Genomic DNA, 20,891 nt, shown 5'->3' with positions numbered 1-20,891 from the left:
GTGTACCTACTAAAGGTTTCAGAAGTGCCTTCTGAGATATTAGCTGAAGACCATCGGATCTGCACATCCTTCTTCCCTCTGCTGAGCACGTCACACACCCATGGGGGACTTCTTGCCTGACTGGTCCACATTTTGATCAGGCTAACATGACCTCATCAGGAAAAGGGGCGATTTAATTGGGCTGTTACTGGTTTCTCCAACAATAAATGCACGTGCCAGGGCATCCAGTGTGAAACACACGCTCTCTCTCTCTCTCTCTCTCTCTCTCTCTCTCTCTCTCTCTCTCTCTCTCACACACACACACACACACACAGTCCCTTCCATGGCACCCTCTCTTCCTCTAGCTCTCCTCTCTACACTTCACAAACTTCTAGAAAGTCACCTACATGTCAATGTTCACTTTTTTGCTCCCATTTATCTTCAGTCCTCTCCAATCTGGTTTCCACTGTCTCCGCTCCACTCCAACCACAGGTGTCGGTCATCAAACTCCATGTTGCTGCAGTGGCAACTCCTAAACTTCGCCTACTGTCCTGAGTCTCAGCAGCATTTAGCACTTGGCCACTCCATGATGAACCACTGTCCTGTCTTAGAAGTTTGTTTTTTTAAAAAAAAAAATCACACACACACTTTTTGTTTTTCTTTCTGGCAACTCCCTTTGGTCCACTTGTTCCAACCTTTCCCTTCCCTGAACTCGCCATCTCCACATGCTGGGGTTTCTCAGACTCAGTGCTGGGTCCTCTTCCCCTGCTCTGTAGGTTTTCCTGGTGTGTCACTCAAGACATGGAATGAAGGAGAACTGACGAGCTCACAGCTCCCACACGGTGTGGAATCTCTGCTCTGAGCCCAGGTCCCTTTATCTCATTGCTTGCCTGATTCCAGTGCCTTCCGTCTCACAAGTATCTCCAATTTAACATGCTCAAACTCTGCCCTTTCCCACGGTCTGTGTCTCTCAAGAAAAACTCGAGGACACCACCAGTTCAGCCCCTGTTGAAAGTTGCCACTTTCCCTCACGACATGGCCAGGTCCAACTCACCAGCAGGCCAACGCAATCCTGCTCTGCAAGGTTGCTCTCACTGGCCTGCTGCCCATCCCTACTGCTGCTTCTCACGCCTTGGTCACCATTGCCTCTGATCCCAGCCGTGAGACCATGTCCTGGCTGGCCTTGTTGCTCCCCAGGAGGTCCACTCTCCCCTCTGGAAGACACATCTCCCCAGCAGGCCTACTCATCCCCTGCTGGAAGGGTTCGCTGGCTGCCAGCACTTTCAGGATGAGGACCGCGTGTGGTCCAGGCTCTGACCACCTCCCCAGGTCATCTTCCACCGGGATACAGCAGCAGCCTTTCAGTGCTTTGAACTGAACACATCACACATCTGTCCTATTTTTGAGCTGCCCACAGGCTGTCCTCTCTGTCTGGCAACATCTTTACTCTCTTTATCCTCCAGGTCTCAAGCTATGCCAGGTCTCCAGAAAACTGCTCAGCTGTTCTTTGACTTATCTCTCTATGCCATCTAGATCAGCTTTCTATTTTAATCTCATTGAATTCTTTGCTTCTTCATTCAGAGCATTCAAAAGAATTTTGATGATGAATAGACATGGGTGCCTGTTAAGCATCCATCTCTTCTGTAACTCGGGAGAGCAGAGGCGGGTGTGCCTAGCGTATGGGACACATAGATCAATTCTCAAATGTGCTAGATGAAGGTTCTCAGCCATCAGTAAGAGGTGTGCTAGGAACACATGGCTCCTAAAACTTATTGAAGCACCTATTGTGTAAATAATTTCATTTTAAATTCAACCATGGCTGGATTCAAAGTTATCCCTATACAAATTTCCCCTCACTCTCTTAAGATTCAGTGTGAACAGGGTTTCTTGAAGGGCTGTCCTGTGTCATGCATGTGAATGTCATCTGGGTTGTCAGCAATCAACAGCAGACCTATGGTCACACTGGCTTTGGTCCTGAATGAGGTGACATGTTCAACCAAATTAATTTGATAAGCCTCTCTCTCTCCCTTGGCCTGAGTGATGTGAATATTGGAAATGCATGGCTTTGGACATATGGTGGCTCTCTTACTCAATGCCAGACTCTGGTCCTGCCTTCTCTACCATCCCCACAGACCCCGTGGGTTCTTATGGACAATGTCCTTGTCTTCAAATACGCTCTTCCCATTTACCTGGGATGCTTCCCTCTCAAGTAGCTGTGCTCAATCTCCCAGCTCCTCCTCCTCCTGCTTTACATTTGAGTCTCACCTAGTTCTGAACTCCTTTGCTTTCTCATTACGGCTCTCGAACCCAGAACACATCACACATTCAAGAAGCATTTGCTGCACTGTCTGGACAAATACATTTTGTTGTGTTGATGCTGGTGTAGTTTCTACTGAACACTGTTGAATCTCTCATTAAGTCGTGTGATAACCTTATCTTATGCAACACTTATGATTTCTCATCATTAGAAAATGTTTAGGCTAAAACTTTCTCCATGTGACTTATTTTGTGCTTCCAAAGCAATGAAATAAATCAAAGAAGGATTCTGAGGGTCGCCTTTGTTCTGTCCAATTGAGGCTTTTCACTAGGGCACTCATTTTATGAGCAAAGCCTTCTTCTCGTTTCTGCTTCAGTTGCACAAATATTTCAGCTCTAGTGTCTGTGAGCAAGAACTATCTGGATAAATCCATTAATTTTATATATCGCCTTGCAGTGTACACACAGCCTCAGTTTTTCCATCTGCAAAATGCAAATAACTATGCTCGCTAGTAATAGAATGGCAACATCTTGAAGAATAATGAGATAATGTCTATAAGAACACTTACAGTAACTCAGAATAAACCTGTCAGAGAAATGCCAAGAATTATTATGCTGCTATTTTTGTAACTCTGTGTGGTTTTGCCACTTTCCTAACATAGCAAAGAAAATGTATAACTGCTTGGTTAAAATAATCCCTATCAAAAAAGGGGGGAAAAAAGGAAAAAAATCCCACCCACTACAAATGTGCCAGGACATCAACCAGGGCAATAATTATCTTAATAAAATTTTGGAGATGAATCTCATATTTTGTGTGATATTGTATATTAATATGTGTACAGCCTGGAGGCATAATTTCTAAACTCCAATTTCATATTGTGTCAATGGCAGATTGTTAGTAGTTTATCAAAAGCTTTGCTATGAATGACCTTTTGACAAAGGGTAGCCTCTAGGAGAATAAAAAATGTTTTTTGCTTCTTATTCATGATAGTTGCTTATGTAAAACATTTTTGGAAAAAATTTTCCATTTAAAAATAATAACCTACCAAGTTACAATTATTTTTGAGCACCTTACTTGACTTGTAGAGGTTTTAAAACAACCAGCTTAACAGTAAAGGATTATTATTATTATCACTTAAAAAATACTGTCGAAAATATGGTTTGTAAGAAAGAAACCCTGAAGTAAAAACTCGACCTAACATAAACACAGAATCTTCTGTTATGGATTTAAGTGGGAGAAAGATTATATAATAAAAATTAAAAGAAAATCCTTCTGATATAATTATTTTCTTGTTTATCATTTAAAAGAAATGTGAAAGTTTCTTAGAACACCACTTCAGAACATGAGATCCACAGTCTGTCCACTATGATCTTTACATCATGTAACAGATGGAAACACTTCTCATTCCCAGGATTAAATGGGCTGAGACCCACCCTTTGGCTTCCAAACCTCCCTGTGAGAAGGTTCAGGCACCTTGGAGCAGTTCCTAGAGAATCCACCAGAGGGCAGAAGTGCACAGCCACAGCTGCCAACCCCTAACATGGGTCCCTAATAGAATACCTTTTCACAAACAGAAATCAGGTGATTTTGTAAGGGACGTTATGGATTCTTGCTTTGGAAATATTTAAGTGGTTTCCAAGTGAAATATTTTAAGGTGAGAATTCTTTCAGTGATCTAACAAATCAGTCGTTACTGGACTGAAAAGTTAACATGCATGAGAGCGTGTCCTGTCTTTGGCTCCAGGGTTTCACAGGTCTCCCCAGAGACATTAATGGCTTTGTCATCCATTCTTCCAAAATAGACTTGTCCTTTTGCCTTCCCCCTCAGTATGTTATTCCTTAATTTTTTCTCTGAAAATATCTAGTGGCCAACAGGTCTATGAGACACGCTGTAGAGGGCCTCACGGTAAGCTGGCCTTCTAGTAATCACTCTGCAATTCTGCTGTTTCAGGTGGGCCACAAGTTCAAATACCACTATGCTCCAGGAGTGTGGGAGGTCACTAATTACAGTTGTAACAGGGCAAAAGTGAAGCCCTAATAGGTACTGAATTATAGATTCTTCTACAGGTCTCTGAGTTTAAGATAGGTACAGAACTAAAACAAGAAAACTAAACCTAAAAGAAAAAAAATCATTTTGCTTATCTAATTTATATTTTTTTATAATAAATACTATTGTTTACAGGTTACTAATTCATTTAAAAGTATAGATTTTTTTTCCAAAGAAAATCACAGAAATATTTATTTAACTCCCTCTAATCTTAATTCCTAATATGCTGTGGGATTTAAGGAAATGAATATAAACTGGAAAAGTCCAATCATGTGGATTAGGATCAATAATGAAATTACTATTCATCTACATTTACCTTGAAATAGCTACTAGAGGAGTTTTGACTTTGAAAAGAAAATCTCAATGGAGGGTCATCTCTCCAAGGTTTATGCCACCCCCTGCTTCTAACAGACTATGTGCTGAAAACCACAGTCAAGTTATGGTGACTGTGCTCCTTTGTGCATGGTGCATATGTGTGTCTGGCTTTGTCTCTGGTCAGGGAAGTGGGGAAAAACTGGGGAGAGCTGATGTGCATCATAACTTTGTTTTTCCTCCTTTATCTGAACCTTATGCTACTTTAAAAAAAAAAGTCTACTTGTATCTGATTTTTCAGAAGAATTCTGTGGAAGCCATATATGGAGGCTGTTTGGGTGGTGTGGTGTTATGTAAGTCGGGCTAGGCATAGGGAACTGGGTTCCGTGTCTTTTCTCAGTTGTGTCATCTTGGAAATTCACTTCTCCTTGAGGGAGGGCCTCAGTTTTCCCATCTGTAAAACTGTGAACTAGATGAGATCACTAAGAATTCTTTAAACTCTGAGATTCTATGATCATTAGAGTTGATCTCTTAGCGGAATAATAGGTTCATGCCCTTTAGCACCTCATAGAGTCAGACATTGGCTTAGAGACTGAGGTAAGAGTTTATATATTTGTGAACTTGGTGAAAGTTGAGCAGGATGGAGAAAGAGAGAGAATGGATATAAAAATATGAGTAGAGGGTTGCTTTGATTTGAATAGCCTGTTTTTTTTTTTTAGTGCTCTGAATAGAAATAGAAAAAAAAGGTTAGTACTTACTGGAATTGCTATGTTTAGATCATTCAGCGTTATGGACAAATTTCAGTTGTCACACATAAAGGGTCTTATTTACACGAATGACTTTGCAGGGCTTGTGTAAACGCAAGGAAAACTAGAAGCCCTAACTGCTCTGTTTCTCATGGGGTTCAATCTGTCCCTTGGCCCTGTCAAATATTTGGCTTTAGAATCCTAACCCTCTTTAGCTATCAAAGCAAGATCAGGACATCTAGATATCCTGCACGAGAGACATTTCAGGCTGTATCGTACCTTTAATGCAAACTAGATGCCACCAAACAGCTTAAGGAAATGAGAAGGAAGCACATGACCGAAGGGCACGAGGACACAGACTGGGACGGTCAGGGGCGTACCTGTTGGAATGAACGCGGTGTGTTGCTGCAGCTGCGCGCTGGTCAGAGCCTGCTGGTAGTGCAAGACGCTGGGATTAAAGACCGTGCTGGCACCGTTGCTTTTTTCAAGTGCTTGTCTCTTTGGTAAAGGATGAAGAGCACCAGGAGGAAAGGCCTAGAAACCAAGAATTCGATAAGAGATGTCTAACTTAAAGCAAACACACCTTGCTTGTCCACAGAGATCATCAATTGCAACATTCTTTTTTAAAAAAACGACAGCTAAGGAGATGCCTCTGCCATGCACCTTAATTTAAACAGCGGCAATGTCGAATGAGTGAGAATTTGTTATTGAGAGCAAAAGCGTGATTTCTGAAACCCAAAACGGTAGCATCTCAACTAAGGGAAAGAAAAACTATCAAGCAACAACAACGGAAAAAAAAAAAAAATGGCTTCGGCTTTTAAAATGGTTAAACTATTCTAAGGGGGAGAAAGAAGCATTGGTGTTATTAATACCTATTCTTTTCTTTAACTAAATGGCAATTTCTTGAATTTAAAGGTTAATATGAATTATAATGAGCATTTTCTGAGCCAAGTCATGTAAATTTGCTTCACTCTTTTGGAAAAGGTATTAAAATTTGTTAGGTTTAATTTATTTCACAGATTAACATATGAAAATGAGATGGCTAAACACCTTATTGAATTTTTTTTCCATTAATTAATAATAATGATTGGTTGCAACCAATATCTTACAAGTAATACAAATCTCAGATGGTTCTCTGAAAAGCTACATGCAAAGCGAAAGGTGAAAGGTCAAAGTACCAGGTCTACAGTTGCTTCGAGAGGTCGCTTCATTGCTTTGGCAGTCGACTGAGTCTTTTAATAACAGGCAGCGAGCACATGATGGCAGTGGGCCAATGGGATTCAAGCGAATTAACATACAGGTAAACAGCAAGCAGAGGTGCATCATGGGAACGGCATTGCATTGTGGATAGGTGAGAAGGAAAAAAATATTCTGAATGCAATATACAACGTACAAAACACTAGGCATGCACAACAACAAAAATGTTCTCTAAAGAAATGAATATTACACCTTAAATTAGTATCGAAGCAAAAATGCATCTACTATACCTTAGTTAAAAGCATATAAGAGAGTAAAATATAGATGTTTGAAATTCAGGAAAGTTAATTAAAACAGCAGCTTGCATACACACCATAAGCATTTTTTATATTGCTTCAGAAAAAAAAAAAAAAAAAGCAAAACTTTAAGGGCCATAGGATTCAAGAACTTCTGATAAGTTAGTTTTCAGGTACAAAACACTGAAGGTACGATCCAAGTTGAAATTTTTCATAAAAATCAGTCTTAATTCAGATCTGGCCTAACAAAATGAAGTGGCAAACTGAGACAAAAAAAATTCAGGCAAAAAAATATTCAAACACAAGATTATTTCGGCAAAACTGTTTGGGTTTGGATCTTTATTTTTTGTCTGAATCGCGTGGATAATTGTCTCAATTCTTTCCTTCACTCTGCTAGCATCTTAAAAAACTTAAATTTTGAATTTAAATCGTGAGCTTCCAAAATTCTCACTTTTCTTCCATTTTTCTGTTTCTAGGGACTAACTTATCATCCATTCTGTTTTCTATCACATTTGAAATTATAATTAATTTATCTCAAACAACTTACCGGATTAAACTTAAGAGAATACCTTTAAAAAGGTATTTAGTGTCCTTGGGTATTAAAATGATTTCTATTTGATAGTTCTATTTGTATTTTTAGGTACCATAAGTGATCAAACCAATTAATGAGAAGTGGAACTCCTGGCTAGAACAAGTACAATAAATAGCAAACAGCTAAAAATGGCAAAGAACTGCTTAAAGACTAGAAATAAAATATATTTAACTTATAACCATACTTTTGGGGAGATAGTTTCATTTAAACAACCAAAATAATAACAAATATGGACTGATTTAGACCACAATGAAAAATTTTTCCTATTCCTGGTTAGTTGTTGTTAAACAAAAAATGGAAAAATTCTAAGATGGAATTCTGTGAAAATAAATTCAAAGGAATAGCTCCAATGCAAATTAAAAAAAATGAAATATCCCTTTTCTGTGTTTAGCACAATAGGTAAATCCCTAAGATTTGTCTAATAATGAAATATTTATGTCCTAAAGTTCTGGAGGGTAGAACTATGGCATTTTAAATAAAATAATATAGTGATAGACCCTTAAAACTGGAATAACTAGTGATATTTTCCTTGGGAAAATCATTTGATGATTCAGAACAGAAAGTATGGTCCTGACAGGGGATCGGTAAAGAGCTGGGGCAGGGGATTCAAAACAGGGTGGGAAGGGCTGCAGGTCAAGGTAGATTCAGGATGGCCAAGGTTTTGGAAGGTGGTTTTGATAGAGGCCACCAAAAACTAGGAAAGCAATGTTGCGAAAGTCAAGCAGTGAATGTTACTAACCAAAGCAACCGGATGAGCTGGAAAATGACAAAACTTGTAGATATTTTTTCCTCAAATGTAAATTCAACATCAAATAATACCTACAATGCCAGTGGTGTTGTTTAAACTCTTTGGACCCTGCACAGTGTTACACTGTGAAAAAAATGCAGACTTTGCTTTGGTTTTTGAGTTTAAACGAATGTCTGTTAATTAAAGAAAGCAGCATAGCCTACTCTCATAGAGCCCTTGGGAACACGAACTGGATGTTAAACTCAAAACCATTTTCGCCTCCAGTGGTCCAGACTCAGCTGCCCCTTCACCTGCAGTCTAGCATTTTCAGAATGAATCTAGTGTTGGGAGCATCTTTTCTGACAAGAGTCTCGAAAGGCTGGGTTTAGGAACAAAATTAACAAAGCATCACTGAATGAAGTCCCCCAGTAGAATAAGAACAAAACATTTTTAATGTTTCTTTTTTAGATAGTTAGGAAGGTTAACGTGTCCCCTCCCCCCACTTTTTTTTGTTTATTGAAATCTGATTTCCATAGAAATAATTAATAATAATTAGAATAATTTAGGAATGTAAGGAAACAATGCTACAGTGAGCAGGACAGGGGTGACTTGTCTCTGTTCCACTGCATGGTGTATGTTTTCTTTATTAGATGCAGCTGTCTTCTTTGCAAGCTAACTCTGAGATCTTAGAGAGGAGGGTACAAAAATTAAGATCTTAGAGGCCCCACAATGCAAAGCTATATTGAAAGTGTGTTTTAAAACTCCTTGTGGATGTGGATGAGTAGTCATGGGACAATGTGGCTTATTTTGATGTTTTTAAACTCTCCTTTGTTTTAGTTGGTGCTGCTGACGGCTGGCTTGTGTACCTGCAATGCAGGATCTTCAGTCTCAGACCCAGCCTTAGAGACCTAGGAGCCCAGTGTGCGCTGGGAGCCTGCTTAGGTTCCCATGCAGAAAAGGTTCTATTTAATTGAGCCCCTATCATGTGCCTGGCACTTGGCATCCACTTTTGCTGGCCTCACCAGCACTTAGGTCCTCTGCTTACTCTGGACCCCTCCAGCTAGCTTATGCTGGATGAGTCAGGAGGAGGTGGCCCATGTGCAGCCAGGTTTTTCTATTTATGGGTTGATGAGCAACCTTCCTGCAGGTCAAGGTGAGCAACCAAGGGCCAGGTGTGACAGGCAAAGACCAAATCCAAGGGGTCAGGAAACCCTGGCAAAAATGACCAGAGCTACCACTTCCATGTGGGCCGAGAGGATGTGGAGGAGCAGGATGGAATTTCAAGTCCCTGTGCATGTTTCCTGCACAACTGAAACTTATCTAGCCGATGGCAGCTTGACCCGTTTCCTTTTATAAACTACTTTTCTCCTCGCATCGCCCCATTTTGGTGTATGTGAACAAAGACTGCGTACGTGAGCATCAAGCATGCTTTGTGTTAAAACTACCCAGGAGAAGCTCTGTCTAGTTTATCCTCATATTTTAAAAATTCTGGTGAAGGTGATCCTTAGTTTTTAAGAGGTATTGTAAAAGAAGAAGACTTGAAAGGAAATAAATGTCTCTCTTCCAGAGTCAAAAGCTTTAAATTCCTTTTTAAAAGGGTCTCATTAGGGCTGGGGTTGTAGCTCAGCAGTAGAGTGCTCGCCTAGCACGTGTGAGGCCCTGGGTTCGATCCTCAGCACCATATAAAAATAAATAAAATAAGGGTATTGTGTCCAACTAAAAATTAAATTAAAAAAAAAGAAAAGGGTCTCATTAATCAAAATAAGGGGGGAATCCACAGATCACAACAAAAACGGTGCTATGGAAATGCCCTGGGTTCAGATGAGGAGGCCAGGTGAATGGGACATGGACATCTGCTAACTGCAATCATCATCCCATTTGTCCTTTTAAACAAGGAAATTAAATTATAGTTTTTCTTCAGGGTACTAAGGAATCTCGCTATGAGGGTACGAAGACTTTATCCAGCTGCACCTCTGCTGGTTTCGAATGAGCGACTCACTTAAACTAAAAAGACATGACAGATTAAGTAATTTTTATGTCACTGTCAGAAAGATGCTGGCTTTTGTTCTGAAACGACATTCCTTTGGGTTGCCTCTGAAGATGCCGTGGGATCCTGTGACTTCTCAGAACTCCAAATTTGGGCACGGTGGAAAAACCAGAGAAACTATGGCAACGGACTCCGCCAGCATCCCGGGCGGCAACCTTTGCCTGTGGTGACGAGTGTTCTGTGAACACGTGTGGCAGGGCCTGAGAGAGCAGCTGTGGCTGCAGACCACCAGGGGGAGGGTGGACCTGTGCGTGTAAATGACGTTTCTGCTCCTAGCCCCATTGGCCTGGATGTCCTACTGTATGTAAGAGGTGCCCTGTCCCTTCAATCATTTGAAATAAATGTTGATGTGGACATCTAAACTGATGTTTCCAAAAAACAGGAAGAAAAAAATCAGGCCACAGTTAGAACCAGGGCTCATCCCTAGGGTCACTATTAGTACCATGTTTTTGTCGTAACAGGTACTTGAGTTGCAGGGAGTGGTGTTTTCATATTCCCGAACCTCATCTGATACCTCAGTAGTGAGAAATGGCTATTGTGACCCAGGCTAAGCCAGTAGAAGCTCTTATCCCTCTAACTACAGGAAGAGCCACCAAATGACATGTAACTAATTTTTCCCTAGAGATGGGAAACAATAGCTCTATTTATAGATTCTGTAACATTACTCATAGATACTGTTTTCTCTCTTATCAAGAGATATAAGAATGTGCCCCTCCTTCTAGAAGCTCAGAGTCATGGTCTGTGTCATGGGAGAAGCTGGACCCACAGAACGGAACTGACAAACTAGGCGGGAAAGTCCCTGCACCTGGCTTTCCTGAGTCTCGTTTTTCCTCTCCCCTCTTGGAAGGGCACTGTGACACGACAGTGAAGTCCAACTTCGTCATTTACATTACTTCAGGTGGGTGTTTGTCTCTTGCTGTCAGAGTCCTGACCAGTCCTGCTAACATCCTGAGTTTCTGGTTTGATATTTATAAGATGAATTATATGGAAAAACATGTTCTTAGTGCCCAACAATCAACACGCCGATTAGGATAAGTTGAGAGTTGGCTTGAAAAAATGACTACAATGGAAACAACAACAACAAATTCTTATAATATGAGACCTTCATTAAGTGGGTGGGAAGATGGAGTCCACCCTGGACAAAAGTGGAAAGGACTCATTTGCCCTCTAAAGCAATTTCCTTTTCGTCAACATTTTCCCATCCTTCCTTCTAGTTCTCTTCTGCTAGAACTCAAAAAGCTAACATTTCTCTATTTTTTACTGACCCTTTTGTATGGGTGTACACATCCACGTGTATACAGGAACTTAAAAAAAAATCATTGTAATGTTCAATGATATAAGAAAGCGAAGGACAAAAGGAAAGAAGACTACAGGGACAAGATCTCTTGGGGAAAAAAAAAGATGAAGGACTCACTTCTCAAGCTGTGTGGAGATGAGCTCAGATGGGAAAGACCTATATATCCACAAAGTCCACACCAATGGCGATGTTATCAGGGCAGGCTCTGTGTCCTCTGAACACAGGCCCACACCTTTAAAAGCCTTTGAGAAAAAGGTTGCATGGTGATAGACTTGTTTGTATGACAGCTACTCATCTGTTTTGGCCAGTTGTCAGTGTATGAGGCTATAGTTGTACCTAGATAATGTTTTTTAAAATGATATCTTTCATCTCCAATGTTCCCAAGAGAGGACTGGCCACAGAAGCCTTCATGTCCCTCTCACCCATCATGCATTTCTACAAGGTCACTGAAGAAATGACATTGGTACCCTCACTTACTCAATTCCAAGCGCCTTGAGGGTAAAGACACTTGCCTCCTTTATTTATTCTACCCAGAAAGTGCCTGATGCTCGGCAGGTCCCATTAGCTGTTTTGAATGAGTGAATGCACAGTGCTTATCATAGAGTAATAGACTTTCATAAGCCAGACCTCTCACTTTAAAACAAGTTAATTAAAAATGTCTGCCACCCAGTGTGGTGGTTCTCAAACTTGGATGTGCACTGGAATCACCTGGGAGCTTTAAAAGATAGGCCACTGCCAGTTCACATCAGGCAAACAACAATCTTTGGAGGAAGGGGTCAATGTCAGACCCTTTCAAAAGTCCTGGATTAATTCCAAAACGTAGCCAAGTTTGAGAAGCAGTGTTCTAGGCATGTATTTCTCTAATGTTAATGTGCATACAAAATACTGAGAAGGTTTTAAAATTCAGATCTTGATGCCAAAGATGTAGGATGAGGCCCAAGATTCTGTAGGCTCAAGAGCATCATGATGTGCTCCGGTTGCTAGGGAAGGGCTGGGCTCCTTGAGATTCTGGAGCTGTAACAGGCTCCCAAGGTGTGGATCATAATATTGCTGCTGGTCTCTAAGGGACATTGAGGCGCATCCAGGAGACAAGCCTGGGTGACAGGTCCCTGGGTTTTAGCACCATCTAGCACACTTCTGTTTTCATCTGTTCCATGAATTGCCGTTCTATATACAATTCCATGGTGGGAGGGGGGGAGCGGTGATAGGTTCTAACGTTGTGATAAGTGAAAGAAAAGGGGGGGGGGGGAATAGGAAGTGGAAAAACCCCTGACGAGGTCACTTGTTGCTAGGCATCCGGTGCAGCCACAGCTCCCCTCCCTGGCTGCTCGCAGCTTTCCAGTGCTCAGCGCCAGAGGGCCATCTTCCTTTCCTCTGCTCTGAAGCTCTGCACCCACCAGGGTCCCCACCCCACCGGGTCCCTCTCTTCAGAGGACCCCAGTTACTACAGTGCAGGCTCACGCAGAACTGGAGCCCGCAGGTCGCATTGGGTTCCCTGAACCTTAGGGATTTATTTATTGTGCTGAAGAAGGGAAGGAAAGGAGGGAAAACAAAACAAAACAAAAAGGGGAAACAACAACGAAACTTAGGCAGCGGAGCAGCGGGAATAGCAGCCTTCCACGGTCCCGACTGTCCGGGGAGCGTCTAAGTCCCCGCCCTGGAAGCCCCGCCCCCCGGCCGGGAGGGCGCGGGGCGGCGGGGCGGGGCGCGCGGGGGCCGCACTTACCATGACTGTGGCCGCGGCCGCGGCTGCCTGGGCGGCCACCGCAGCTTGGTTGGCTTGGTGCTGCGCAGCTTTGATTTTGGCCTGCAAGTGTGCAGGAGGGTGAAAATATTTGCATTTCTCCCTCATGCAACGCCCCTTTATGTAATCCATACAAACGGTTACGGTGTTGTCGTTTGTGTCGATCATGGTGCTGTCTGCCGGGTGTGCGAAGCGGCAGTCGGTCTCTCCCCGGGCGCAGTTGCCGCGCTGGAACTCCCTGCATACCTAGGACAGGAGGGAGGAGAGCGATGCGGGAGGGCGCCTGCGGGCCAGCGCCGCCCCCCCGAGGACGAAGGGGCGCCTCCCGAGCTTCTCAGGGTGGCTTTTGTGCCTGGGAGCCTAAGGCTTTCCTTATCCATCTCCCAGGTTACAGAATCTCTGACAATAATCTGACTTTTGTGTTGCCCCCTTTTTCTAGGGGGAATTTGAAGCTGAGAAAATAATCCGAAACCTGCAAATTAGCTAAAAGAACAAAGAAAAACCAGCAAAGCCTCCATCCATCGTGGCCGGTTGGAAGGTCACAGTCTCTCTGTCCCCAATCTCCTACCTGAAAACACTCTGGAGTTGCTATAGAGTTTTATTAATTGATTGGAGAGATAATGTCAGGGTGGGTCAAGCTACCATTGGGGTCCAACTCCAAAAAGTTATAGGGAAATGAGGTCCGCACTCCTTCCTCCTCCCTCTGGGTGGATGCAGGACCAGGGGGCCTGCTGCAGTCTCCCCCACCTTCTCTGCTGCTCTACAGAGAGAACTTATGCCTAGGATCATCAATAGCAAGAACTGCAATATCCGAGACACCAAAACATTCATCTTAAGATGATGACTATATTATTAGTTTTGACAACCCCAGAGATTAAAAAAAGAAACAGAAAAATATGCGCAGAGATAAAGGGTAAGACAAATGGAGGGAAGGAGAATAGAGTTAGAATGTTGGTTTTTGAAGTCTTTTTAATCCCCAATTCGCCTGAAATCTCAAGTAACTAAAATTTTCCATCCTCAGATTTTGGTGGATCAAGATTTTATTGCATAAAGAAAGATTTCTTCAGAACTCAAGTGGTTTTCTTTTTTTCCTTCCTTTCTTTTTAATGCACCTCCTGATGGGTCTTACTCAAGTGACTCATGGACAACATTAAAGAAACAGGCAGTTGGAAGTGATCTTAATTGAATTCTTTCGTTTTCTGGAAAAGTATTCTTAATTATGCTTTGGACATAGACAACTGAGATGAATAGTGTATGCATATTAATTATGAATTAATTCTTCCTTGCCTATAAATATCAGCAGGGAAGGATTAGTAGGATTGTAAGTTATTTCTCCTTAGGGTCCAGTTTCATAGTCAACATGTGTAAGTGGCGGTGGCCATGAAGGGTCACTGACAGGAAACCCAAGTCTTGTGAAAGTCAAACACACTTGGGAAATAGTGTTTCACTGACCAGTGGCCAGGTGAGATTGAAAAGTAAACAGGATAAGTCATGAGTGGTTAACCGTCTCCTCCTACTTTGGTATTAACATTCCATCTTTAGTTCAAAAAAAAATGTGCAAAGTACAGATTACTAAGCTATTAGCAGAGATTCTGAGTAAGCCTTTCTCTACAAATGGAACGATTCCTGTCTGTGACATCACAGGTGTAGACCAGCATTTGCCCAGGGTCTCTGTATACAGCTGACTTCATTCCTGATTTGAAATGAACTGAAACTGCTCTGCTCAAGTCTCTGTGAATCATTTTTACATATCATTGTCCACCAACTCTGTTGGGAGGGACTACTTGTTCCCAACTCTGCTGATTTAATTTGTTTTCTGGAACAGGCATGCACGGAACACTAAAGCTCTGTGGGCCCCAGCAGGTGGAGCCCCAATCACTTTTCCAGTACCCTAACACATCTATTCAATATTCACAGGGATAGGCTGCATCTTTTCAAAACAGGAGCGATTAGTGTTTGCATTCTCCTCATCTAGAGATCCATATACTCCAGATTGAAGCTGAGTAAAAAAATATACATCTTTAAAAATATTTACAGTTTGACATTCTGAATCCTAAATCATCCACAGGATATTAGGATGCAAACACTCTGTTGCCCTCAAGGTTTACTGGGTTAATATTTAAACAAGCACACACTGGAAGAATATTCTCTAATGATCCAACCTTCTATGTATACACAGATTACCCAACAACTTAAATCAATAATGTAATTAAAGGAGGACTTTGAAAAATTTGTCAGGATCTTTATACACCCTGCTAAAGTTCTTTGAATATCATAGGGACATTGTGGTAAGGTTAATAGATGAATTATCTAGCTCTGATTAAAGAGAAAGTTTATTTAACAAAGTGGAGAAGGATCAGTTTGATTCACAACGTGAAGATTTGTGTTTTATAAAAATATAGACTGTTTTCTTAGAATCTGTATAACACTTTAAGTTTAAAAAAAAAAAACTCAGTTAATAACTAAGTTTATCCAGCTTCCAATTCCCACTGTGCACCAGTGAAGCCACCAGAGATGATATTCTGGAACATACTAGAGCAGGTGTACTTGGTTCTTAATAATTTGAAGTATGTTCACAACAATTGGTTATTAGTCATGGTCCCGCTTGCTCCAACCCTTGTCCCTGACTGTCTCCCACTGCCCTGGTTGCTGAGCTTCTGATCAACTCCAGAATGTTCCAGGATCCAGTAAGGGTTTGTGCTGGGCAACAGGAGGAGGCTATCAGAACTCGGAGCCACTTGTATAGCTTGAATAGTGATTGATTTCATATTCTATTAGTTGAGAAATATTTTGCCCTTATGCACATAGTCCACACAGCTGATTTGTGCCTATGTTAAAGTGATTCCTTTCCCACAGACTAATTTTCTTTATACCTGGCATTCATTTCAAACCATACAATGTTGAGTGGGTGGGTTTGGGAGGAGTGTGTGTATATGTGTGCGTGGCATTTTTGCAGAACATTTTTGCAGAATGACCTCACAAGCATTTGCCTACACAGAAGTGCACTTTCTACCACAAATGCATCTCAAAACACAAACATAATTGAAGTACCTCCAGTTTGTCAGTCCTGAGAAGTTTCTGAGTTGCAGTTGATCCCGGGACAGTGACAGGTGGACTTCCGGGAACAATAACAGGTGTGGTGGGTAGAATTTCCGTTGGGACTAACCCAACTCCAGGGGTTACAGGTGCTAAGTAAGGAGCAAAGCTAATAGCCGTATTTGTCCCTATGGCGGGACCTACAGGAAAAGTGGGCTGTTAAAGGAAGACAACACAGGAAAAAGGTGAGAGTCAAACTTCAAAATCACCAGCAAGTGTCATTTGAGCAAAATTTATTCATTGTATACAATATTTTTTGTTAGTTGCATAATTCAATGCTGAATTGTAAACATTCATTAAACATCTCTTTTTTGTTTCCCTTAATATAAATGAAAACCATATAGATTTTCTTCCCCAAACCATGTACAAATATAGAAGAAGTTCATAGAAACCCATTTACAAGAAACAGAGTAGACCTTTGTTCTCATGAAAGTGTTCTCAATAAAAGGAAACGATAATTACCACTCTAAGCATTCATTGTTTCAAACGATTGAACATTATAACACTAAAGCAGTAAAGCTTATGGAATACAAACTGTCTTTGATTCTCCCACACATCTCAAACGGAGAGGAATAAAGAAAATCCAAGATTATACCTTGATTTTCAAGTTGACCAAATTTATGCATTTTCAAATAGTGTAGCTATTGGGATTTTATTTGTGCTCAGAGTTGCCAGTATATTTCCACATTCCATCTCTACATATATTCCCAAAACTCATATGCGGTTTTCAAGTAGACCTACTATGTTTTGCTGTAGCTCAAGACGCCTCATCTAACCTTCCCTTCATGAAAGGCTGGATGAAAGAGTTTGAAAATTGTCAACCAACAAATTTTTCAATGAACCATTAAGTCTTGGTTTGGTTTCCTAGATCACAAAATCAAGACAATTGTGACAAAAGTATCCCATACTTTATTAAATGTGTTCTGTGTCACTGTATTCGTGTAGGAAGTATAGAGACTCCTATACTCTTGTAAGAGGAAATACACTAGTAGGTCATGGAGATGATTTTTTAAAAAGCTCTTCCTATAAATATGTAAATAATTCTGCCTTCCAGAAAAGAAAATATGTACATGTGAGAACAATGAACCTTGATTCACTTTAAAGAACCACCATTAAAAATGTAAGATTCCAAAGATTTTTCTTAGAATAATTTTTACATTGAATTAGACCTGAATGGCTCTTGCTGTTTGTTTGTTGGTTGGTTTGGTTTTTATTTGTGGATGATTTTAACACACTTGTTTTCAGGATAAGTTTTCAGCCATTTGCAATCATATGTTAATGCAATTTTCTAACATTGAATTATGCCATTCTGTGTGTCATTTCCCTTCTCTGTTCATACATCACTGATGACCTTGTTGTCTATTTGTGAGTCTGAATGAGTTGTTCAAATGGGAAAAATAACAATCTTTGTTTAGTAAACACATTTTTCTTTACAATAGCTGAAAAATCTCTTATAAATGGTCATGTTAGAAAACAGTGAATTATTGGTGGTTGTGTAGGGATTCCCAGAGAGGCTGAAGAGCCTTTGCGCAGTGGCTGGGGCTGTGCTTCTCATGGTCTTAGATGGCGGATGCTCAGTCCTCCCTGGAGGAGCTCTTAGATCTTTATGGCTCAGGCATAAAATTCGTTGTGAGAGAAAGTGGCAACGTGAGGTCTCAACATGGAAAATAGACGGCAGTCAGGATTTTTTCCTCCTTTGACTTTCTACAAAATTTTATATATGTGTATTATGCACTTGAGTCATAATTATAACAAGTTGTGGTTTGTCATCAACTATAGCTTTTATAATTTAGTACTATTGGAAAAGAGCCAAGGGATTTAATAGTGTAAGGACTAAGTAATGTTAAGATCTTAAAAAAAATCAATTCTGAATGGTCATAAATCAAAACACATCAGTGATTCAATGTATCGGTTGTATCAGAAATGCCCGGAAGAAATTTTTAAAATAGAGTTAAACTCTGAGTACTAGGTCTAGGCAGAGACCTTAAAATGTGTATTAACTTTTTTTTTTTTCCTACATGGTCAGGTGTGTGGAGAAATTTGGGAACCAGTGTCAAAAATGAGGAATTAAAACAGGTAATAAAAACTTGTACTAAATGAGTAATTTAACTCAGAGACTAATTATCAAAGTAAACATTTAGAGCAAAGAGCTCTCTCCCATATCTCCATCTTGATTTTCTGTGGAGGCAAATTCCCAACCATCTCGTCCCATATATCAGTAGGGCAGCATAAATACAGGTTGTGCCTTGACCATCAACAGGATGTGAGGACTTCAAAACTCATCCCCCAGAACCTTTTTGGATATCAACTAATCTGTTCCAGTTAGCCAAATCTTGCCTTCAAAAACATGTCGCTTGTTCATCTGATTTTATGATCTAAAATGAATGCCCTGGTATGTTTTATTGATGATAACTAGCATGTAGTTCACAGAGAAATATGTTATTGAAAAGTAAAAATACAGATTTTAGACAGTGGGAGGTTTACATTTAAATCCAGTGCTCTGCCACTTATTCCACGGCCCCCTCCTGTCCCAACCCCAGGAAGAAAACTAACCTCTCTGAGCTTTAGTTTTCTCATCTGCAATGGGGAGGAAAAGCCACTTAGCTGAACAAGGTGCTATTTCTCGTCAACTTCCCATGGTCCAATATTAATAAATAGCCATTGTAGTAGTGTAAATGTCAGTACTAATAACATTTTTTTTTGGTCTCAAATTATCCAATGCTTTTAAAACAGAAATGTAATCAGCATAGCAATATACTAAATAGAAGTTTAAATTGGATTAAACGGTAGCAAATATCTTCTTTTTTGAAATGGGAGGTGGGAAATAAATGTTTTCTGTTATGTGAAATTAAACGTTAAAAATTCTCAGGCTTTGCAGAGATAGATTCAATTGGGTGTTTTTCTTTTATTTTATAGTGTTTTTCATTGAAGTTGATTAGTTAAAAATTACAGCAACAGTCGTTTGCTGAGATGTGCGTTCTGCGTTGTTATTATGACGGACTGTAATACTTTACATCTGTGGAAGCTTCTGGCATTCTCAAAGCCTTCCTACACATACTGTCTTCTTTAATCTCCCAACACTTACAAGAAGCAAGTGTGGGTGCAGGCATGCGCAGCCTCCAGGTGAGAGCAGGTTGGAGACACTGGAAGGAAAATCCAAGGTCGGTGCCTCCGAGAGTCAAGGCTTTCCAAGCAGCCAGGCGCCCAGTCTCAGGCTAAGTCCACTCTTCTGCATTCCCTAGACTTTTGCCATATTTCTTAAAAAAAAAAAAAAAAAAATAGAAAGGTGGGGGGGACCAATATATTGGAGGTCTGAATGCCTCTGAGCACACAGAAAGCCGTGTGTGCCCACCACCAACCTGAGCCTCCTACAGACAATAGGAGCTGCTCCCTACAGCCCTGTGGGAAACTGCTGCCTTGAGAAAGTGACTCCTAGGTCCCCTGGTGGAAGGAGACTCTGAGCTGTGCAGTCTTTGCTGACAAGGCATCCTGGTGTCTGAACTGGGTTCCCCGCAGGCAGCTAAGGGAAGAGCAGGGCGGCACCGTTAAGAGTCTGTTCCCAGAAGCGGTGGCACCCGCTCTGGCTGGGAGAATGAGCCTGCAGCTCTGCATAAGTGCTGTTGCCAGGCTGCCTGCCGGAGACAGGATCCATTTGGTCCCCGTCATCTCTCGGCGCTAACCCCCAGCTGAAAAGGCCAGAGGACAAGATCTGCAAAAAGCTTTCTGGAAGAAAATCGCTTGTGAAATGCCCGTCTTGCTGTTTCCTCCCCGTTCTCCTCTCCAAGTCCGTGTGCTTCTCGGCCCCCCTCCCACCCTCAGCTCTATTTCCCCAGCACATTACATCTGTAGTTTGGGGTTCGCCGGAATTGGCTGGGGTCCAGAACACACAATGCATTGTAGGTCAGAGTCAAGGTTAAAGGTCTAGGCTTGGTCCCCAGTGACATGGCATTGAAGGGTCTCCAGTAAGGGGGTGACAGGATCCTACGCAGGTTTTTAAAAGATTCTTCTGATTCTATACATAGGATATACTGGAAAAAGTAAGGGTGGAGGGTGACAGATGAGGAAGGAATTGCTGATGCGGGGGCTCCGACGAGGGTGCTGGGAGGGAGAGAAGAGGATGGTTTCAAAGGCAGATGTGCCAGGACCTGCTGACACACTGTGTGCCAGGGCCTGCTGGGTTGGGTTCAGGATTTCATCTCGATTGTGCCACTTACTGAAATGGGAAAGTAGTGGAATAGAGAATTTGGCTTTGAACATGTCAAGTTCGTGTGCGAAGTTTGAAGGCGAGTCCAGCAGGCAACTGGCTGCGTAAGCCTGGGTTTCAGAGGAGTGGGTTAGAACGGAAGCACACTTTGGGGGTCTCAGCCTGTAAATGACTTACATTTGGGAATTAATAAAGCCATGAGAGACAGGGTAGATAGGAAGAAACATCCAGCCTGGGAATCTCTACCTACAACAGAAGCTTGAAATGGGCACAGGAGACAGAGGCGTCAGAGAGGCCTGTTCAACATGGATCCTGTGTGCTGAGGGACACTGGGGAGAGGTCTCAGCTAAT

The 20,891-nt window shown here is 41.5% G+C and overlaps 1 protein-coding gene across 5 annotated transcripts in view; it reads right to left on the bottom strand.

The window, feature by feature from the left end:
- The window catches only part of Mbnl2 (muscleblind like splicing regulator 2), a 151,355-nt gene that overhangs the window by 28,018 nt on the left and 102,446 nt on the right, over positions 1-20,891 (bottom strand). For 3 of the 5 annotated variants that reach the window (XM_071611596.1, XM_071611597.1, XM_071611598.1), the window contains exons 4-7: positions 16,292-16,492; positions 13,223-13,486; positions 6,519-6,572; positions 5,721-5,874 (exon numbers count right to left, since the gene is read on the bottom strand). In XM_071611596.1, coding sequence (XP_071467697.1) covers positions 5,721-5,874; positions 6,519-6,572; positions 13,223-13,486; positions 16,292-16,492 — 673 coding nt within the window. The remainder of the gene's footprint in view (positions 1-5,720; positions 5,875-6,518; positions 6,573-13,222; positions 13,487-16,291; positions 16,493-20,891) is intronic. The other 2 variants (XM_027938876.2, XM_027938875.2) reach the window with 1 other exon arrangement.

The sequence above is a fragment of the Marmota flaviventris genome, chromosome 4 (genome assembly GCF_047511675.1).
Source record: "Marmota flaviventris isolate mMarFla1 chromosome 4, mMarFla1.hap1, whole genome shotgun sequence".
In the NCBI taxonomy this organism is placed as follows: domain Eukaryota; kingdom Metazoa; phylum Chordata; class Mammalia; order Rodentia; family Sciuridae; genus Marmota; species Marmota flaviventris.
This window is presented reverse-complemented; position numbering and strand designations above follow the sequence as displayed.